We start from the raw sequence: 19,829 nt of genomic DNA, 5'->3' as shown, positions 1-19,829 counted from the left end.
GCTGCTACCTAAAATTTCTGCAGGTCATACCACAGAGGGAAGAAGAGGAGGAAAGGCACAGAAGAAAGGGTCTCTTGTGACCCAGCTGGAGAGTGATGAGAGTCATGGAAGAAATAGAAAATAACTGGACATGAAGGAGAGCTAGAGAGCCCATGTCCATGGGGAGAAGACACAAGGACAGGAGAGAGGGATTCTTTACAGTTCTCTGACCAAAGGATGCTCCAAGGTAATTGAGAGTGTTAGTCAGGGCAAGCTTTTTTGTTCCATCTAAATTAAAGTGAAGTTTGCCTGTTTATTTCACTAATTTTGAACCAGAATGACCATGATTTTGGAGCTACAGTAAAGCATGCATTACAGTAATTATTCATGTAATTACTAGCTTATGAAATAAGAGAATTCTGATTACTGTGAAAGCTGAGCAGTGAGCAGAGGGTGGTAGTGACCATGGAAAAAGGTAGAAAGCCCACTTTCATGAAGGGATAATGAAAAGCTTCTGAACAGAAATTGTAGGATAAAATTTAAGGTCTTCGTAATACATCATCTTTTTATTCCCACACCTGGCAAACTGCCACCTCTCTATATGCATAATATTTTATAATAACTATGATTCCAAAGAATAAATTACTATATTACAAAGTTTTCCCTGGCATGTGTTGTTAATAAGCCCCGTCTCACACAGAGCATTTTAAAATGGTTTACAGGAGAAATCTTTTCATAGACCCTAAGAGGATGCAAAACTTACTTCATCCATACATACACAGCATGCAGTTGCAAATTTCTCATGGTACAAACATGTCTCCCTGGAAACACAGAACACAATAGATACACTGTCCTTGGTACCTGAGAGAGGTCACTGTCACATATTTCCAAATAAGTGTGAAAAACCATCAAATGAATGAAATTGCCTTCATTTCTTTTAACTTTTGCCTGTAGAGCAGTTTATTTATATACCTTCAGGCAGTGGTAATTTTATTCCTTATGCTTTTAAAATCTGTGTTGAATAATCACAGATGTTTTCATTAAAACATAGTAAAGTCAAATCCTTTAAATGTTCTATTAAAATGCTGGCCTCAGCAATGACTTCCACAATTAATTAAGGTAAAATAAAATGCTTTTATTGTCTACATCATGTTGGTTTCAGTCCCTTTACTCTTGTTTTGAGAAATACAGTACGCAGGAATATCAAATCTAGTTTTTCAGCACCGTTCACTGTATCTTTACCTTTTAAAGTATAATACATAATTCCCCATTATGCAGAATCTTTTCTGAAATTACTATGTTCCAATCCTTTGGGGGCATATTTCATTCATTTCTCTACTGTAATAACCATACATTGAGGAGATGGTTTTGCTGAGCCCTTCAGAATGACATATGAGTCTTTTTCCTGAATAGGCAAAGACGATTTACTGCCATGGGATGTATCTTATTCCTCTTGATACATCATCCTGTGTTGGTCACAGCTTGATCTTACAAAAAAAGGGGTGCGTGATTTTGCATCACATAAAAACACTGCAGCCATATGGTCAACTTCTTTTTTTGTGTCTCTTCAACAAACATACTATAGCTACTCCATTTCCTACTCTGGAACCTGCCAGCACACCTGCTATTGGTTCTGCCTTTTCTCCAATATTATTTTCCTCTCTTGCAGCCTTTTTCTCAATCAATGCCAGTTGTATGCCTTCCAGGTAGTGATTACTTATCTTCATGCCTACTCTCCTGCGTGAGATATTAGACAAGGTTTATTTCAAAGTCCAAACCCATTTTAATCAACCAGCTCCTTCCCACCTACTGCACCACCGATGCTCTGAGAGATTCTAGCAGATTGCAGAAATACTACAGGCCGTGCTCGACATTTCCGATTTCGCAATGGTAATTCAGCAACGATTTGGGTGCACATACTGTAACGCAGGCTGGGTTTACTGTGATCTTCACAAGCGTTTCGTTATGATGACTATAACGTAAAGCCTTTCGGGGAAGGGTGAGTCAGCATAACCCTCTGCCACCTTCCCCTGCACGAACGGCCACCAAAAGCCCCAAGCCAGCCACGCCTGGCCACCGTGGCCTCCCACCGCCTCTTGCCCGCCAAGGCACCGCCGCCCGCAACACTTGTGGTTCATGGTACTCCGAACCTTATTTGCAAACGAGGCAGCGCTTTTTGTCACTGGGTGTTTTAAAGCACTTGCAGGGCGGTGTTAAGCGTCGCCACCGCCGTTTCAGAGGCGGGTGAGCCGGGGATGCAGCGTCGAGCACCGGGCGCTCCCCGCCCCAGCGCCCCGGCACGTGGCGGCCGCCCGAGGCCGGAGCCGCGACTTGCGCCACAGGGGCCGCTCCGCCGCTCGGCCCCGAACTTCGCGGCCGTGCCCCGCGCCCGGCAGAGCCGGCGGGTCCCCGAGAAGACGCTAGGGGCTCTCGGACGCCTCTTCCCCCACCGCCCTGCCCTGCCCAGTCCGGGGGGAGCGGCGGGCGGGCGGTGGGAGGAGCGGCCGTGCCGGGAGGGTGGGGCCGAGGCGGGCTCCGGCGGGGAGCGCGGCCGGGGCCCGGGCCCCCGGAGCGGGCGGCCGGGATGCGGTGCGGGAAGATGGCGGCACCGCCGCCGGCAGCCGGGGCGCCGGGCGCTTGGGGTGGCGTGCGGCGGCGCTGCCAGCGGCTGCTCTACTGGGTGCCGGTGCTCTTCATCTCCAGCATCCTCTGCTGGTCCTACTACGCCTATGTCACCCAGCTCTGCCTGCGTGAGTGCTGCCGCGGCGGCGGGGGACGCGGGTGGGCGCCGCGCTCCTGCCGGGGGAGCGCAGCCGGGCGGGACGGGCACGGGCACGGGCACGGGCACGGGCGGCTCTGTTGTTTGTCGGCGCCGGGGCCGCCCCCGGCTCTGCTGCTGCCGCCGTCGCCACGCCCGGACCGGGGCCGGGGCTGGGCTGGGCTGGGCTGGACCGGGCCCCTCCGCGCCCCGGCCCCCTGGGCGGGCGAGGGACATCCGCGGTACCGGATCTCCCCCGCAAAACGGGGACGCCTGGTTTCCACTTCCACGCGAGGAGGGAGCCGGGCGCACAGGGTTTTTCAGAGGCGTGAGTTTCCCTCCGTGGAGTGCGCAGAGTGTGGCCGGTCCCAGCCCCGGACACTGGAAGCGGGACCGAGCGTGCAGGGGGCTGAGCGCACACACACACACACGTTCAGAGCTGTTTGGGGGCCGAGTGGAAGCAGGAATAGGTAGCAGGAAATCCGCGAGTCTCGCTGTGCCACTCTTCAGTCGTCTAGAAAATGCCCGGCTGTCACAACTTCTTGATCTCTTCTTTGTCATCGGCAGCCTGCATTACACTGGAATCATCCTGACCGCTCACCTTGGCACCTGATCCTTAGCGTCAGGCGGATCGTTCATCACATACCGGAGACTGGGTGTGATATGAGTCGTTGTGTGAATTAGAGTAGCCGAGCCAGAAGGATTTATTAAACGACCAGCTCATCAGCCTCTCTTGATTTGGAGGGTTTTTTCCTGATTTTGGTTTCTGTTACGGTGTATTTTGTATAAAACCATTGAATCTGAATTTTAGAGGCTAATGTGTGGCATACTGATGTTTCTGTAACAATGTCATAATAAGGCGCAGAGGAATATAAGTTAGCTGTACTTAGTCTTCAGCTGTTCACGGTGAAAATCTCAGCAGTCTAGTACCTTATTTTTGATTTTTTTAAAATTGTATACAGAAAACTGATAGGATTTTTGTCCTACAGGTGCTTGGCTGAATAGTTGAGAAATTAAGCAAAAAGTGATTGCCAAGCCTACCTCCTCTGTTTTTTGAGGGCAGTGTCAAGACTTGGTGTAGTTCCTGTACTGGAGGTTAGGCTTTTTGCATTTTTCTTTTCCTCACTAACAGCATTCAGATCTGTTAGTTTTAAACATCACTCTTCAGTGAAGTGGCTGTGCCCTCATGTGAGGAGGAATGAAGTGTCTGCCTCCAGCACAAGGAAGTAAATTATCTGCAGGGTTCTGGGAGTTGACTGAGCAAGCCTGGAAAGGAGAGCTGTAAGCTGACACGAGGAGGGCAGGGATGTTCCAGGGAAAAGCCACTCTGTAGTTAATGGCCTAATGTATGCAGCCTTGTGGTAGGTACAGTAGGCTTGTTTTGAGCCCTACTCTTTCAGTGATCGACTATATAATTCTGCATAACTGTATAACAGAGGAAGATGGGATTTTAGCTTACCAGAAAGCAGGTACCTCTTAAGGAAATGACATGCTTGAAACTTGCTTCGAACTATAAACTGGGGTTCAGTGTTCCTTAAGAACCCCTCAAAGCAAAAGGCCTGCAATGGGAGGGGGAGGAAGTGGAATCCTAGGGCTCAGCTAAAGCATCTTTTACTGAATTCCTTTCTACGGAATTTCAAGGGTGATGTTTTTATTTGTTTGTTTTGTTTCCCACCCACCCCCACACCTTCCAGTGGGAGCTGGCTCACCAGTTTTTAAATTCAGCATAATAGTCATCCACGACGTCCACTAATTCCATCTTTTATCTATATCTGGGTGTTTTCCCTCATTTTTGGCATACTAAAATACAATAAGCTTATGTCTTGTCTTACTAATGAATATTTAGTGTAAACAACAGAAGGAATAACTAACAACTCTGGGAATGAAAGCCAACGGCAGGAATAGACTGTTAGCATTTCATTGCTTTGAAGCCAGCCTGTCTATTCAGTGCATCTTTTATTCCTGCAGCACTGAATGCTAAAGAGGACGTATATAGCCGGGGTTTCTTCTGCAGCTTTCTGTCATTGAGGCTGACAACATACAGGGAACAGTGTTAACCATTGTGCAATAGGACTTAGCAAGGACTTTGCACTGTTGTAATGTAAGTGGTCTATTTGAGCTTCTAGTAATGAGAAAGTGTTTCACATAGTATTTTGAATGGGTTTGTGGGGTTTTTTTTGTTGGGCTTTATTTGCTGGGGGTTTTTTTTTGTGATTTCGTCTGAGCATTATAGGAGAGACAATTTTTTTTTTTTAAAGAAATCTACTAAGCTGATTCCTTATATACCGAAAGCTGAGTAGTTACAGTATTGAGTAGCATTTTAGAAACAAAAAATGGTTTTAGAAACAGAAAAATGAATGCACTGTTTTTAACGCTAGTATTGCCATGTCTAGAGTTCTGTCTCTTTTATTCGGGGATTCAGGTAAGTGCTCATGCAGCTTTAGCCTTTAACAAGGGGAAAGGTGTTGAACGCTAGCAAACAGTTCTTTCTGCTGGATATAGAATGAATACTGGAATTAAATGTGTATTTGAGTTGGTCTTAAAACACCCAACTAAAAATTGCTTAGCCCTAGTCCAGTGCCATTCTCTTGATTTGGCCAGTATCGTCATCTCACACCCCCTGTCTAGCAGTAGTACTTCTTTTTTCTGAATAGCTTCCTTCTTGTTTAAAATTATTGGGCCTTTAAGTATTCCCTCCCTTAAAAACTTGAGTGTGTTCGTGAGAACCTGAGGGGTACAGATTTGTTGCCCTTTCTCTAAAAAGATGGGGAAATCCAGGTGACACACAGTGAGTACAGTGAACTTTGATAGCTCAAGCTACTGAAATTTCAATCTAAGACACACGGAACAACAGTAGCATGAAGTACAAATGAAATACTTTACCCCAGCACCTGTATCCATGTGTCTATACTTAGAAAATACACATTGGATTCAGTGTTTATGAAAACCTGAAAACGAACATTCAGTGTTTATTAAAATCTTTGCATACTTCATATGCAAAGAAAAAAAATTATTCTTATATTTCCCTTCTTAGTTACCTCTCTAATTCAGGTTAGCAGAACCATAAGGAGCTTGGAGGAGTTATCCACTCCATGATTTAGGTAAGGCAGAACCAGTAGTTACTTGCAGTTTCTGACAGCTGTTTGTCAGAAATGTTCTTGACAAATATGGATACTGAAATCCTTTTGTTTTGTTTTGTTTTCCTACCAGTTCATGATTTGGAGGTGCATATCAGAAAGAAAACGTAAAAATTTGACAGTGTTGTGACAGATGTTTTTAGTAAAAATAACAGCTTAGCTGATGAAAGGGTTATCCTGTAGATATCCTGTATCCAATAGAAAATGGATGTTTATGTTCAGTTTTGATCCATTTTTATATGTCACTAATTTTAATTCAAAGGATAGTGCTCTTGCTGAGGGAATCCTGTCAGAAAATGCAGCTTGAATTTGTAATTTTGAAGAAGGAAAATAGATTTACTGTGGAACAAATGAGCAATAAGCATTTTGTGACTACTCCAGTGAAGGGAAAGGGAGGAAATATTGCCACCTGGTGAGTGATTTGCCTGATTTGGAAAAGAATAAATTACTTCAGCATAGCTGAAGAGGGGGTACAAGATGACATTCAGAGTACTGTCAGGAATGCTCATAAGTCACATCTTTGGTATTTTTTGTAGAATGTGTGACTGGTATCTCTCCACAGCTACATTCAGAATGGAACAGACAGCATGGAATGACATCCAGTTGCTAAAGATGTTAATGATCATGAAAGATTTTTGCTGGAAGATCAGATTGATTAGTGCTGAATTGAGGTTTTTGACCCTGTGAACCATCAGTGGACTGGAATTATAACAGAATATAAAGCTGCTTAATTCATCACAGTTTAGAGGCAGAATTAATACATGCCCTGTAGGCTTGGCATAGTGTCATCAGGGCATCAGAAGTGGCAGAAAGTACGGCGATAGCAGCTGATGGGGGGGGGGGGGGGGGCAGGGAAACTAGAAATAAGGAGTTTGACCCAGGATTTGGTCATCTGGATTTGAGCTCTTTGCTCAGTATGTTCTCCAGATGGATTACAGGATTTATGGTACTTGCAGTTTATGTCTTGTAACCATCTAGAGTTTAGGTTTGGCTATAGAAATACAAGTACATTGTAACATTGCAGTTGGCTGTTGTCAAATACTGGTTAAATACCCTGTCTGCACATTAGTTGCTAAGGTACAAAAGTACTTTGGTCAAAGAAAGTTTGCATTTTTATTTCATATTTTGGAAATACTGCCTTTTTTTTTTTTTTCCCCTCTTCTGAGATCTATGGTTACTTTTAGAAAAGTTTCAAAACTGGTGACTGAAGTAGAATTGGCTTCTGAATTATAGCCAGCAGTGCTCCTGTGCATTTCCCAAATTTCGTTCAAATGCTTTCTCAGACTTCCAGAGGCAGCTGCCATTCTACAATTCTGAAACAGAGTTGAAGTCTGTGTTAAGCATGGCTGGTTATCTCTCCATGTAGTGCCCAGTGTATACGTGTAGGATTTGTGCCTTGAAATTAAACCGTGACTTGAAGTTGAAAACGTAAGGTCTGTGGTGAAGATACAGATACTAGACAAGATTATGTTTTCAGGTAAAGGTTTAACACTGCTTGATACACAACTTTAGGAGATGTTCTTGTCAGGGTGTACTCTTTGCTGAAAAGTGTCTGGCTCTACAACTTTGGTAGAAGGAGTTTTCATTCTTCAGTCTGTCTATGTGACTTGGAAGGTAAATGGGAAGTTTGTAAAGAAGAAAGTTTAAGTAAATTCTTGGTCATACCCTATACAAAAGCAGTGGTTTTGTGACCTTATCTACAAAGGATCCAAATAGCAACTTCCTGCTCGGCAGGTGGACAGTGATGCACTTTGATGGGCACAGGGTTAAAATGAATCTTCTGAAACATTTGCAAATACCATCAAATGCAAATGTAGCGGGTAATTGATGACTACCTATGCTAACGTTAAATATCCCAGAAATATTTCCATTACTTTTGTTCTGAAGCAAAGCACTGGTGGCACCTTGTCACTCTGAATCAATGCAAATCACTGCTCTGTCTAGCAGAGAGGTAGGATTTTATTGCAAGCACTGATACTTTTACTAAAGGACTATTGCAGGCAGTGACAGAACACTTGTCACAACTATAAAACACTTTTATGTGTGCACAGAGCTGGGTTAAACTGCATCTATAGATCCGTGTTTTACAGCTTCAAATATACTATGAAGATAAAATATGTACTTAGTTTTGTGAATCAGATCCAAGATGTTAAACTTCATCAAAGTTTGAGAGAACCAGCTATTTATAGATGTGGCTGCAGTGTCTCTGAATCAGATGTATCTTGCTTTCCCATTCCAAAGATTTAAATATTTTAAAAATATACATAAAATATGAAAGCAAAAGTTTGTATATCCACTTTCATCACAGCTTTAAAAAATTAATTGTTTTCTTCCATTTTCTTTTTTTTTTCCTTTTTTGTAAATCTAGCCATTACGTTTACAGTTCAGAAGCCTTGGGTTTAGAAGTCAAGCAAAATGTAACCTTACAAAACCAATGCACATTTTGATAGGAATTTTATCTTTCAAAATCTTTTAGGGTTTGTGATAGCAATGTGTCTTATCATGTGTCTTAACTATGTGGAGATGGATGTCTACCTAGTTTTTACATGGGTGAGTGAGAATAAGGATTTCTAGAGAAAATGAGTGGAAGTTGAAGAAGTGGGAAATCCACTTGGTCTGACCCAGTGTGCAAGGTGCCTAGTGATGCAGCTTGTCTTCCTAGCAAACTAATTTGGTGATGGAAACCATCCTGGACTTTTTACGATCTTTTGAAACATAGCATTCTGTCATCATTGCAGTTGTTCTCTGCATAGCAGGCTGCTTAGTGGCATTGACTATTGAATGTGCTGTTCTTGTTTGTGGCTGCCTGTGGCTTGGGGCAAGCAGGGAGCAATGTTTCTGGCTCAGGAAATTGGCATCTACATTGGCTGAAACCCTGCGTGTGTCCCAGCCTGGTCCCTAATTCTGATGAGCACCATCTGCAAGCTGTGTAATGAGCCAGAGAGGCTCTAATGATGTGACAGTCTGCTAGTACTGAACTGTAAATGGCATCCTGATGCTTTAGCAGTGGAAGGGTGACTCTTAATGAAATTGGCCCCTGCAGTATCTCAGGCAAACAAAGCTGTAACTTTTTAATGATTTCCTGAAGACTGGTCATGTTTTTATAATTATTTCAATCTCTGAATGTACGGGAATATCATTCCATTTTGGTCCCAAAGGGATTTACCATTTGCTCCCAGAAATTGCTTAGCAGTTGGGATTGCCATGTCCTTTGTGTTTATTTTAGTCATCATAGACATAAATGCTTTTTGCCCTTATTATTTCTGTGCTATTTGACTATCAGTAAGTGTATTTGCAGCATTTCAGCTGATATTTATTAATGACAGAACACACAGTCTGACCTAGTTTTCACCACAGTGAGTGTAACCCCTTGAAAGAGAAATGAGAAAACTGCCAGAAATACTGATAAAAATTATTCAGAAAAGATGATAGTCTTTTAATTCATCACAGTTTAGGGGCAGAATTAATACATGCCCTCTAAGCTTGGCACAGATCAAGTACTATTGAATAATATAGTAAAGTTGTATCACTGAATCTACTGAAAAATAAAAAATTTGGTTTAAATAAACATATCATGTGCTATTCAGAAGGCAGGGAAAATAGCAAACATTTCCTTGCTCAAATCAAAAATTAGAGGGTTTTTTCATATTAGAAAATTATTTTCCATTCTCTTAAATAATATGATTTTAGTGTGATCTTAGGGTAAATGTCTTGTAGTTACCTTAAGAAGTCTTTGTATTGTGGCCATTCAACAAATAGAGAAAGTATAAATCTTTAGGAGAAATCTAAGAGAGAGTTTGATTTGTAAGAGCCATTTTTTTTCCTGTTGGTCAGTTCTGCCACGTTGGTGCAAAACAAAACAGTTCCCCCACCCCCCCCCCAAAAAAAAAAAAAAAAAGGACAGCAACCAAACAAAAAAAAATCCCAACCAACCAAAAAAGCCCCCCACACCTTCATTTCCTCTCTGGTGCTGTTGTATTGTAGATGCTTGTCCATTACTTTCCCACACACTATACCTCCTCCAGGGAGCCTTTGTCAGAGGTGATTTAAAAAGGTGTAAGCAGAAGGACTGGTACTTCACTTCATGAGGTTTATTGGATATCTTGCATGTTCCTTTGTGTCACTGTGTGCAGGAGTGCTTGCTGGGCAGCGCAGCCAGGCTCCTTGTAAACACCAGTTGCAATATGTGTGAAGAAAAATGATGGTAAAATTGAAAGTACTGGCATCTCTTTTCAGCCTTGCCCACCTCCCTCTGCTTTAGTCTCTTACAGTGGTTGCAACTCAGGAGTGTATGAAATAACTTTTGGTCTATATTCCTTGGTAAAAGAAATTAAAATGACAAGATATATATAATAAAACCCCAAAAACACGTTCTCACCCTCCTGGGATTAACTGGACATCTCTGGGCACTTGTGCTTTAGCCTTCGTGGTCCTGACTGTCAGGAGCATTTGACTCCCAAGCTAGATACTGGAAAAGCTGAGAAGACAGTCCTCTGAGCAGATGTAGACTCTGAGGAGTGCATTTCTTTCTGGAGGTGGACAGAAATTTTGAAAAGCTTTAGGTTTGCTGTCTGGTAGAAATTACTACATTTGGATTTGTCTGTCCTTTAGTTATAGGCATTGTGGAAAATTTAGAAGTGTCAGACACATTAGTAAATGCATTTTATCCAAAGATAAGGGGTAGAAAAAAAGATTACAATTGCTTTCACAGCAATGTTCTATGCCATTTCCTTGTAAGGAGAGAAAAATACCACAAATCTTTGTGAAAGCTGGTGAAGTAGATTTTGTTTTGAAACTGGTGATTCTGCAATATATGTTTGGCTGTGACTTTTTAATTAGCAGAGAGTAGTTATTTCAAGAAGACTGGCAAAACTTCTGCACACTTTGCTGACCATTCCAAGTGGAGAAAGAAAATCAGAATATGAATAGTAGCTAATTTGTCTTAATCTGAGAACTCCGTCACTTTTAAATTACACATCAGCTCTGAAGATGTCTTTTGTTTCGTAAACAATCACCTGGTGGATGACTATTTTCTTATAATTTTACAGTTCTTGTACATTACTGTAGGGGAGCATGTCTGCTCCTCAGAGTCAAATGTGTATATATGTTCCCTCCGCTTCTCTAGCAGTTGGATATTCTAGATGGATATTCAGCTCATCAAATTCTAAAGATTTCAGAAAACTGAGGGCATAATATAGTTTACTTTATAGTGGCTTATGCAACTTCTGTGGTGCCTTTCTGATTTTTTTGAGGAGCTTTATAAACATGGTTGCTTACTTGTAGGTTACTGACGGGACGGATGGAAACGAAGAGATCTCTGTAGGCAGGTCTTGGGACACAGTCGGTTTATTGCAAAGGGCGTGGGTATTGGGGCACTGCTCAGAGCTGCCAGACTCAGCTCTGAGCAGGCCCAAGAGAGCAAGAGAGTAAGTGGGTGAGAGAGAGAGAGAGAGAGTGTAAGAGCAAGAGTAAGAGTAAGAGCAAGAGTAGAAGTGGAAGTAGTAGTAAGGAAAGGAATGGAAGTGTCTGAAGTCCTGGTTACAATACAATAAATCATCTTCTGTATTGAATATTCTAATTGTCACTAACCAATCTAATACAAGATACAAATCCTATAGCATTTACATACAGCCTATAAGAGTTCTTATATTACCATAGAGTGTTACATCTTAACTTCTAAAAACTACTCTTTGGACCCCTTCTGCTGAGCTAGTAGGGTCTGCTCTGACCCTTGGACCTGTCTGCAAGCAGAGGGTATTGTTCAATCAAGAGGGGATTACCTTCAGTCAGCCATACCATTGTTTTCCAGTTGTTCAGTAACTAAGACTTGGTATTTCAAAAGTGGCTTTCATTTCGATGTCGCCTGTAGTTTTCATATTCCCAAAATCTTTTGTCAGGCAATCATATTTATAAGGCTTTCCTGTTTCATCTTCCCCAACACTTACTGTTTTCCCTCAGGTGAGGTAGGTGCTTGTTTTGGTAGAGCTGTAGTCAAACCTCCATTTTAATAGACGTATTTTATAATTACAGAATTGTGGAATAATTCATGTTTGAGAGGACCTCAGCTCATCTAGCCCAACCTCCTAATCAAAGCAGGGCAAGGTGTGAGGTCACACCAGGCTTGAGTCTTGAAAAACTTCAGTGGTGGAGGCTGTGCAACATGTCTGGACAGCTTCCTCCACTGGTGGATGATTCTCATGGTGGAAGTGTTTTTCCTTGTATCGATTCTGATCCTTTCATTTCAACTTACACCTACTGGCTCTCGTCATCCCACCCTGCACCAGTATGAAGAGCCCAGCTCCTCAGTGCCTCCCCAGAGGTCCTGTGAGGCCCTCCCAAAACTATGTCTTCTCAAGGCTGACAAGCCCTGGCTGTGCAGCCTCTCTTTAGAGGATGAGTCCCTGCCAGCTTCATCACTCCCTGCTGGACTTGTCTCTTTGTTGTACTGGGGGGCTCAAAGCTCTGCAGTGTTCTGGATGTGGGCTGATGAATGCTGCTGAGAGGGGGATAAACCCTTCCCTTGACTGACCAGCAATGCCCCTGCTGATGGAGCCCATATGGCTCGTGGCCTTTTCTGCTGCCCTCCAGCAACTCCATGGCTTCTTCCAGAGAGCTGCTCCAGGCCAGCAGTCCCCAGGCTGTGTCACTGCAGGGGTGGCTTCTTTACGGATGCAGGACTTTGCCCTCACTGAATTTCATAAGGGCCCCATTGGTTCATTACCCCAGCCTGTCATCATCCCTGTGGATGGAAGTGCTGTACATACCAGCTGCTGTCCCCAGGGTGGTGTCACCTGCAAACTTGATAAGTGTTCACTCTTCCAGAGGATTAGTTAAGGTGTTGAGCAGCACTGGTCCTGTGGTACACCCTTGCAATGTGGAAGATGTTTAAATACTGACTTCAACTCAATCACCAAGCCTAAATTTAATCCATCAATCAGATGGCATGGCTGTTGGGCTTTTCCATAGGAGTCACCTTGTGCCTGCTGCTTGAAGACCAGCCTTGTGCAATCATTTTTATTAGGAAAACAAGAGTGGATGAGAGTTCTATGTATCTACTCTCCTGTTGTAGGCACCAGTGTATCACAGCTTGTAGAATGCTTAACTGGGATGGATAAATCTGTGGTGGAGTGGTTTGGGTGAAAAGAGATTTTGATCACTTGGGAGTTTCTGATCTCTCTGAGATACCTGTTGTGGGATGGCTACTTTTAAATAATGTGACCAAGAGTGGAAAATGCAGTCAGGGATCTGTGTGCTCCCCTCCATGCCTGACATACTTGCCCTTTCTCATTCTCTTATTATCCCCAAATCTTGTAATCAACAGGCAATTTCTTAAAGGAAATGCAACTTTAGTCTACTTCCAGATGTTATGCTTTGGAAATCTAAGGTATCACCAAGTATTGCTGGCAAAACCAGTTCTGGAGTCTGATACCTCCTCTTCAAGAACAGAACATAAAGAGTGAAACCTGTACAACCACAGTTAAAAGAAATAACTGCTCTTTAGAGATGGCTTTTCTTGGATTAAACTTTGGCAGCTTCAGATAGATGGAGATCCTAGTTCTCAGGAAATGAGCCTGGGAAGAGGAGCCAAAAAACCTTATAAGCAATTGATATTGTGTACCTATTCTTGTGATAAATGTAGGCAGCATAAAAGCTTGATAGTGTGTGACCTTAAACGTGTATTGTTTGATGACTACTCTTCCATCTTTGGTTGAAAAAACAATTTTAAATACTGAGTTACAGTATTTTCTATTTAAACTTTAATTTTTATTATTCCCTTTTTCTTTTTTTCAGTGACAATGACAAATATTGGAGAAAAAGGTAAGATTTTTATTAGATGTTTATAGATGTAATTCATATATAAGAGTAGAACAGTAGTTTACCAGTAGAATTGAGAAACACTAACTTAGAGCTGTTGGATTTGTATTTGTTCTGTTCCTCAGCTCCTTTTATTATCCTGGTATTCCTGAATACTGCTTTAGCCATTACAGATAGAGATGAGAAAAATTAGAATTTTTTTACTCTTCTCACTGGCTTTCCGATGTGTCAACTAAAACAATCTTTATATTGTGGTTTTTAAAAGATTTATTCGTAATACAGAAAGCTGTTGTAAACGCAGGACTTCTAGAGATGAGCCGTGTATTTGTGCAGATGCAACATACTTAAATGGGAGGTGATTTTATCCTGCATTTTTTTTTAATGTATTTAAAGAAACAGAATCCTTCAGATATGTAGCCTCGTCAGAATATAATAAAACTGCCTGGTTAGCAGTCGCTACAGTTCCTTCCCTGAGGCTGTAGCATGTTTAGATTGTCCAGATGCAATTTTAATACTACAGCACAACATGGAAGTGTAAAGTGTGGGGCTGCAAAGCTTCTGGAGGAAGAGCTTTTTATGTTTGTGTAATTCCAGCAGATTTTATTAAACCATTGGCAACTCCCTCACTTAGAAAACGTGTTTGTCAATTAAGAAACATCTGCTTGAAAACCTTCAGTTCAGTGATCTCATCCCCCATATGAGTGTGTGTTATCTGCAGACTTCAATTTTGTTTCTTGCTGCTCCATAGTCTGTGAGAGGGAAAAAAAGTGAGTTGATAGGCATTGCTCACAAACCACTTTAAAATTATCAGCAAAATGTATTGGGGAACATTAAATTTCCTTATTTTCACTCACTTGGTGGACTTCAGCCAGTCATAAGAAACTTACCCTGGCTGTACTTCTGCCCTAAGAATTTTCAGGAGTGAAAACTGGACAAATGGGTCTCAGCCGTACTACAGGTTGCCTCAGATTTCCAGGCAACTGTAGCTGTGCCAGCTAGCTGTAAATGGGTTGCCTTCAAGCAAGTGATACACCATTTGGGTTGGGATTTGTTTTGTTTGGTTGAGTTATGGTTTTTTTAGTTGGTTAGTTTTGGGGTTTTTTTCAGAAAACATGCAAAATAGAACTATTTCTGCCAGGGAGCAGCAGATAGCTCTTCTTTAACTGTCTCAAGGGAAACGAAGTTCTTAGGTTGGACTTTCAACACCCACAGGCCCAGTGGAGCAGCTGGGTAGCCCGGGGTCTCCATCACAGTGCAGGGAAACTGGTGGGTAGATAACCTGGGAGGAGTGACCAGTCAGGACCTGGGCCAGGCTGCAGAACTGAGGTTCAAGATCAAACAAGATGAGCTCAAGTCTTGTTAAGACTTCAAAGGGAAAACTTTAGATAATGTCTTCAGGCATTAGTTTTTGGGGTTTTTTTAATATATGAACAATTTTCTTGTCAATCAGTTACTGGGGTTTTTTGCAACAATAAAATACTTAATACAGATCAGTAAGTGCATCATATACAGAACTGAGGTGACTTTTCCTACTTTGCTCTCACTATATGCCATGAATACACTGTTGTTTGAAAAAATACTGATTTTGTTTGAGTAAATCAAGTTTTTTTTAGAGTTAATAGAAATGTTCTGATAAAAGTGTGGAGTGTTCCTGTCCAGATGCTTGTGCAATAACAAGATGGTGATTTAGAGTATTGTGCTTTGTGTGGAGTCCAGTTCTATCACTTATTTATGCTGATGAGATTTTTCTTTCAATTTATAGACATGGCATATGACTCTTTGCCCCATCATTCCAAAAGCTTTGTACAGAGTCGCTCCTCAGATTGTTAGCTTTTGTTTGTTATTTTTAACTGCTTCATGAGTAAGAGTAAATATTTGCAACGTTGCTGCTTTTTGAATGATCAAACCTCAACACCAAAAATATTTATTCAGTATTACTTTTGAGGCAAAATTGCAAAAAGTAAGAACATACTGGACAACTGTTCTGCATTTATGTGCATCATCATGCGTGTGTTATAAAGAATTCTCTAGCACTGAATAATATTATATATAAAAAGACCCCAGGAGCTAACCATACAAGGGCAATATTTTGGACAGTGTAATGAAAGTACATAGGTTTCCCATTATGACATTTTTTGATGATCTTACAAATTTGTAAAAGAACACTCTTTTCTTGTCATGAGAGTAAGTTAATCAGGGGATATGAGTTTATGATATTTACTGTAGTGAATTGTTCACTAGAGTGAGAGCTTTTAAATGGAAATACCTATCAACCTACGGCAGACTCTTTGGAAAAGTTACTGTTGCCTTCTGTACTCTAGTAAAACAACTCAGCATGGCAAATGTTAGTTCTCATATATTAAAAAAAACCAAGAATAAATGTTGACTGGCTGTGACGAATATAAAGTAATGAATGGACATCTGAATTTAAAGGACTGCAGGTTTTAAAAATGACCCAACTGCCTCCCTCCTAAAGTCTAGGAAAACAAATTAACTGGATATGGTTACTGCTCAGATATCATGTGCATGTTCACCCCAAGGCTCCCCTCACCCTTGTCATTGTTTAGATGCCTTTACTTCCTTTGGGGGTAGGGGCTTTTGCTGGGGGGAGGCAAAGTGGGGGTTTGCATGGCTAGCAGTCTCCCTGCATGGTTTTTAAAGCTAAAAGGCAGAGATGCATCAGTTAATTAGGATTTATCAAATGTGTAAGGGAGACTGTTTGCTAAATAATTATGGGGCTTTAATAGGCTATTAATCATTTTCCTCAAACTTTTGTAGTCTATGTAGACTGTATCATGACATTCCCCACACAGTTTGTATTTGTCTTATGTAAAGTTGCAGTGCAGTATTTTTGTTGCAGAGCTTTTCCAGAGCCTCTGTATTTACATCTGTTAGAGAACTATCTGTGATGCTTACAGGCACTGTTTGTAAGTACTCCAGTATCACTGCTCTGTTTGTATTAATTCTGTTCCCTTCTGATTTTAGTTGTGTGCCTGGTTGCTTACCACATATTTTTCATGCTGTTCGTCTGGTCATATTGGAAAACAATCTTTACGCTACCAATGAATCCTTCAAAAGAAGTAAGATAAACCTTAACTTTTGTTTATGAAATAGCTTAGCCAAATGCCTGATTCTGTAGTGTTTGAATAATTTAGTCTCTGATCTCATGTAGTTTTTACACTGTGTAGAAGAACACATGGCAGTTACAGCTTCTTAGTAGGAATCAGATTGCAATCAGTGGAGTGACCAAGACAAAAAAAAAAATAACACTTTCTCTAAGTTTTAAAGGGTTTTTTTAATAGATATTTTAAAATGAGAAAAATTCCTGTCCACTTGAAAAACATGAGTTATTTGAACTAGCAGCCTAAATCTTTGCCATGGGAATATCAGACTTCTGTGTGGGCAGAAATTTATTTCCCTGTGTTTAAGACTTATATTTCCTGTCAGCATCTGTCTGTTGTCCTCTGAATTAAAGCTTCTTCCCCATCTGTTTTGGTATGAAGGGACTTGTGGATGATGGTGGGAGTGCACATTAGTTAAGTTGATGGTGGGAAACCACAGCTGGCTAAGCACGAAGGGAGCTAGTGAAGAACAGCCACATGAAAAAAGAGGTCTGCAGAGGTTTTCCATCAATGGCCCTGATGGAAATTCTGCCCATGCAGCTGTTTACAGCTAGCACAACTTTTTGGCCTCTTCCATTCTGTCTTCGTACAGAAACCCCTGAGTCCTCAGTAGGTGCAGTGTCACATAACCTCTGAGGTCAGAAGGAGTCATGCTATGGCTGCTCTGTAGTTGGAAATACCCATGAAGTAAACACTTACCTTGGCATGGAATCAACTCTAGCTGCTCTGAGTACCATGTCAACCTAAAATGAATAGCTTGTGATTTCTGCTGTCTGTTGTGCAGAGGTTCTTTCCGAATAGTTTTCATTCACCATTAAGATATGTAATTGTGAAAGCAAGTAGATGATTCAAACTCTAATTGCCATCTTCACTGGAGTTCACACTGCAGTCTTTACTACAGCCTGCAAAATAAATTAAAAGCCTAATTCATTTGGTAATTACATAGCAAAATGTATGTATGTATATGGTGACTGTAGTGATAATTAGAAGGTCTTTCAAATCATTGGGCTGATGCCAATAGAAGCATTTTGAAAAATCCTGCTGATTATAGTACAGTTCCAAAGCCATCATATAATGCTACTGGAGAACTTCAAATGGGGTAGGAAAAGTATTGAAGTTGAGTAATAGAAAGCAATGTCTGGTGTTCCTGTGTTCTTTGAATTTACATAGTGTTGCTGGCAGTGAGTGACATCTTTGTTGTTCCATGTGTTTTTCCTATTTTACTAGAGCAGTATTTTAAAAATTTAATTAAGGTATTTTGTAATGTTAAATTACTGCTTGGCTTCCATTTTATAGGATGAAGTCTGTAAATAGAAAAAGATCTATGTTCAAGTGTACTGAACTAGCAATTACTCTTTTGAAGACTGAAAAACAGTTAAAACTTTTGCATTTTGTTTTCATGGATACTGCAGCTGGTGCAAACCACACAGCTTTCTTTTTAAGCTTATTTCAAACTTTTACACGTGAAGTAGATTTTGAGGGACTTTACTGTAGAGTGTGCCATTCTGTACTTGTGCGTAACAGCTTTATACAAGCACTGCATGAAGATGGGAGTGAAAATGGTTTCCCAGGAATGAAGGTTTTAGATGTAGGACTACTCTGAGGAACAGCAAAAAAAGGTGGAACAGTAGCTCTGTTTACATCAAACAAGCGTTTAAAATAAAAGTAATCTGAACTAAGTTTCTGCAGTGAGAAATCATATGTATCCCAATATAAATTAACTCAGATGCTGGTAAGAGTGTGTTCTTGCAAGAGAAAAAGAATGGTGACCTGAGAAACTCAGGCCAAACAGTGAATATCCAGCTTCAGCCGGAAGACTCTGAGCTTTGTCAGGAAGGGTGGAGTGGTGCCTTCTCTGTGGAAGCGAGAATAGGCTCCTAACTGCATGTTTCTGTCTGCTTTTTTATTTTTACATGCATCAATTTCTTTTAGAAAAAAAATCAATATTATTGTAATGACTAGCCTTCCTGTAAAACGTAAATGCTGTGCAGAGGGCTTCTGTTTCTGGCGCAGGTTAGAGACAGCTCTTCCTTCCAAATGTGGACTTCTTTTCAAAGGTGATTTTGTATTGTCTTTCTCTGATGGAGATGCCAAAGACTTCTTCATGTTCTAGAAGCTACAGTGACAAAACTGTTGTGTTGCAGAGGACTTTAGAGTTTTAAGAAATTTGTACTTCTTCATGTATACTAAGCATCTCTTTCAGTAACTTTTACCTTTTCAGCACTTGCTAGAACCATGTTTGTTACTGTTTTGGGCAGTGACAGAAGCTGGCATTTTACTCAGGAAGATAATCAAGATATGGTTATTTTGCCATACAGGACACCCATTTCTTCCTTCTTTTGGCCAGTTTCTAAAGTAAAAATACATCCTAACACCTGTATGAAGAGAACAGCAGTGACAAAGGATAAAAGGGAAAATGCCAGACACCAGAAGAGAAATAAAGCTGTCTTTTCTGCTGTTACTAGTAGTGTATTTTCTTTCAGTTAAACACTGACACCCCTCGGTTATATTCACTAGTCAATATCTGGCATTACAGAAGAAAATTAACTGGCCTTTCAGGGGAATGATAAGCTCTTGATCCTTCTCTTGAAGAATGTTGCTTAATACCTCTGGAAGCAGTCAGCATTGCATCAGTACCAAATCAGAAGTATTTGTAATTCTGCCTTCGGTTGCCGTAAAATAAATCAGTTGTTGTGGGAACACTGAGTTATTTGCTGTAATACCCTGTACATGTTGCTAATCCATCTTTATATAATGAATACTTACTCCTCTTTACTCATCTACAGTTATGTATTTAACTTGGAATTTGCTAATATTTCTTTGATTTTAAAAATCATTCCAGTTTCATCTATCATATTCAGACAAGGAGTCCCTAGAGAGGGAGCCTAGAGGTGAATCCCAGCAAGAAGTCTTAAGACGGGCAGCCAAGGATCTTCCTATCTATACACGGACAATGTCTGGAGGTAGGTAGGTGTTCAGGAGACTAAAAAAGGCAGGTGTCTTGATGTACTACCTAAA

At 41.1% G+C, this 19,829-nt stretch overlaps 1 protein-coding gene across 1 annotated transcript in view; it reads left to right on the top strand.

Moving 5' to 3' along the window:
* Nucleotides 1-2,544: 2,544 nt before the first annotated feature.
* The window catches only part of ZDHHC2 (zinc finger DHHC-type palmitoyltransferase 2), a 36,526-nt gene continuing 19,241 nt past the window's right edge, over nt 2,545-19,829 (top strand). Inside the window, exons 1-4 of the mRNA XM_039550538.1 lie at nt 2,545-2,729; nt 13,666-13,692; nt 16,675-16,769; nt 19,654-19,774. Of these exons, the coding sequence (XP_039406472.1) occupies nt 2,564-2,729; nt 13,666-13,692; nt 16,675-16,769; nt 19,654-19,774 (409 nt within the window). The 5' untranslated portion in view covers nt 2,545-2,563. The remainder of the gene's footprint in view (nt 2,730-13,665; nt 13,693-16,674; nt 16,770-19,653; nt 19,775-19,829) is intronic.

The sequence above is a fragment of the Corvus cornix genome, chromosome 4, assembly GCF_000738735.6.
Source record: "Corvus cornix cornix isolate S_Up_H32 chromosome 4, ASM73873v5, whole genome shotgun sequence".
Taxonomy (NCBI): Eukaryota; Metazoa; Chordata; class Aves; order Passeriformes; family Corvidae; genus Corvus; species Corvus cornix.
This window is presented reverse-complemented; position numbering and strand designations above follow the sequence as displayed.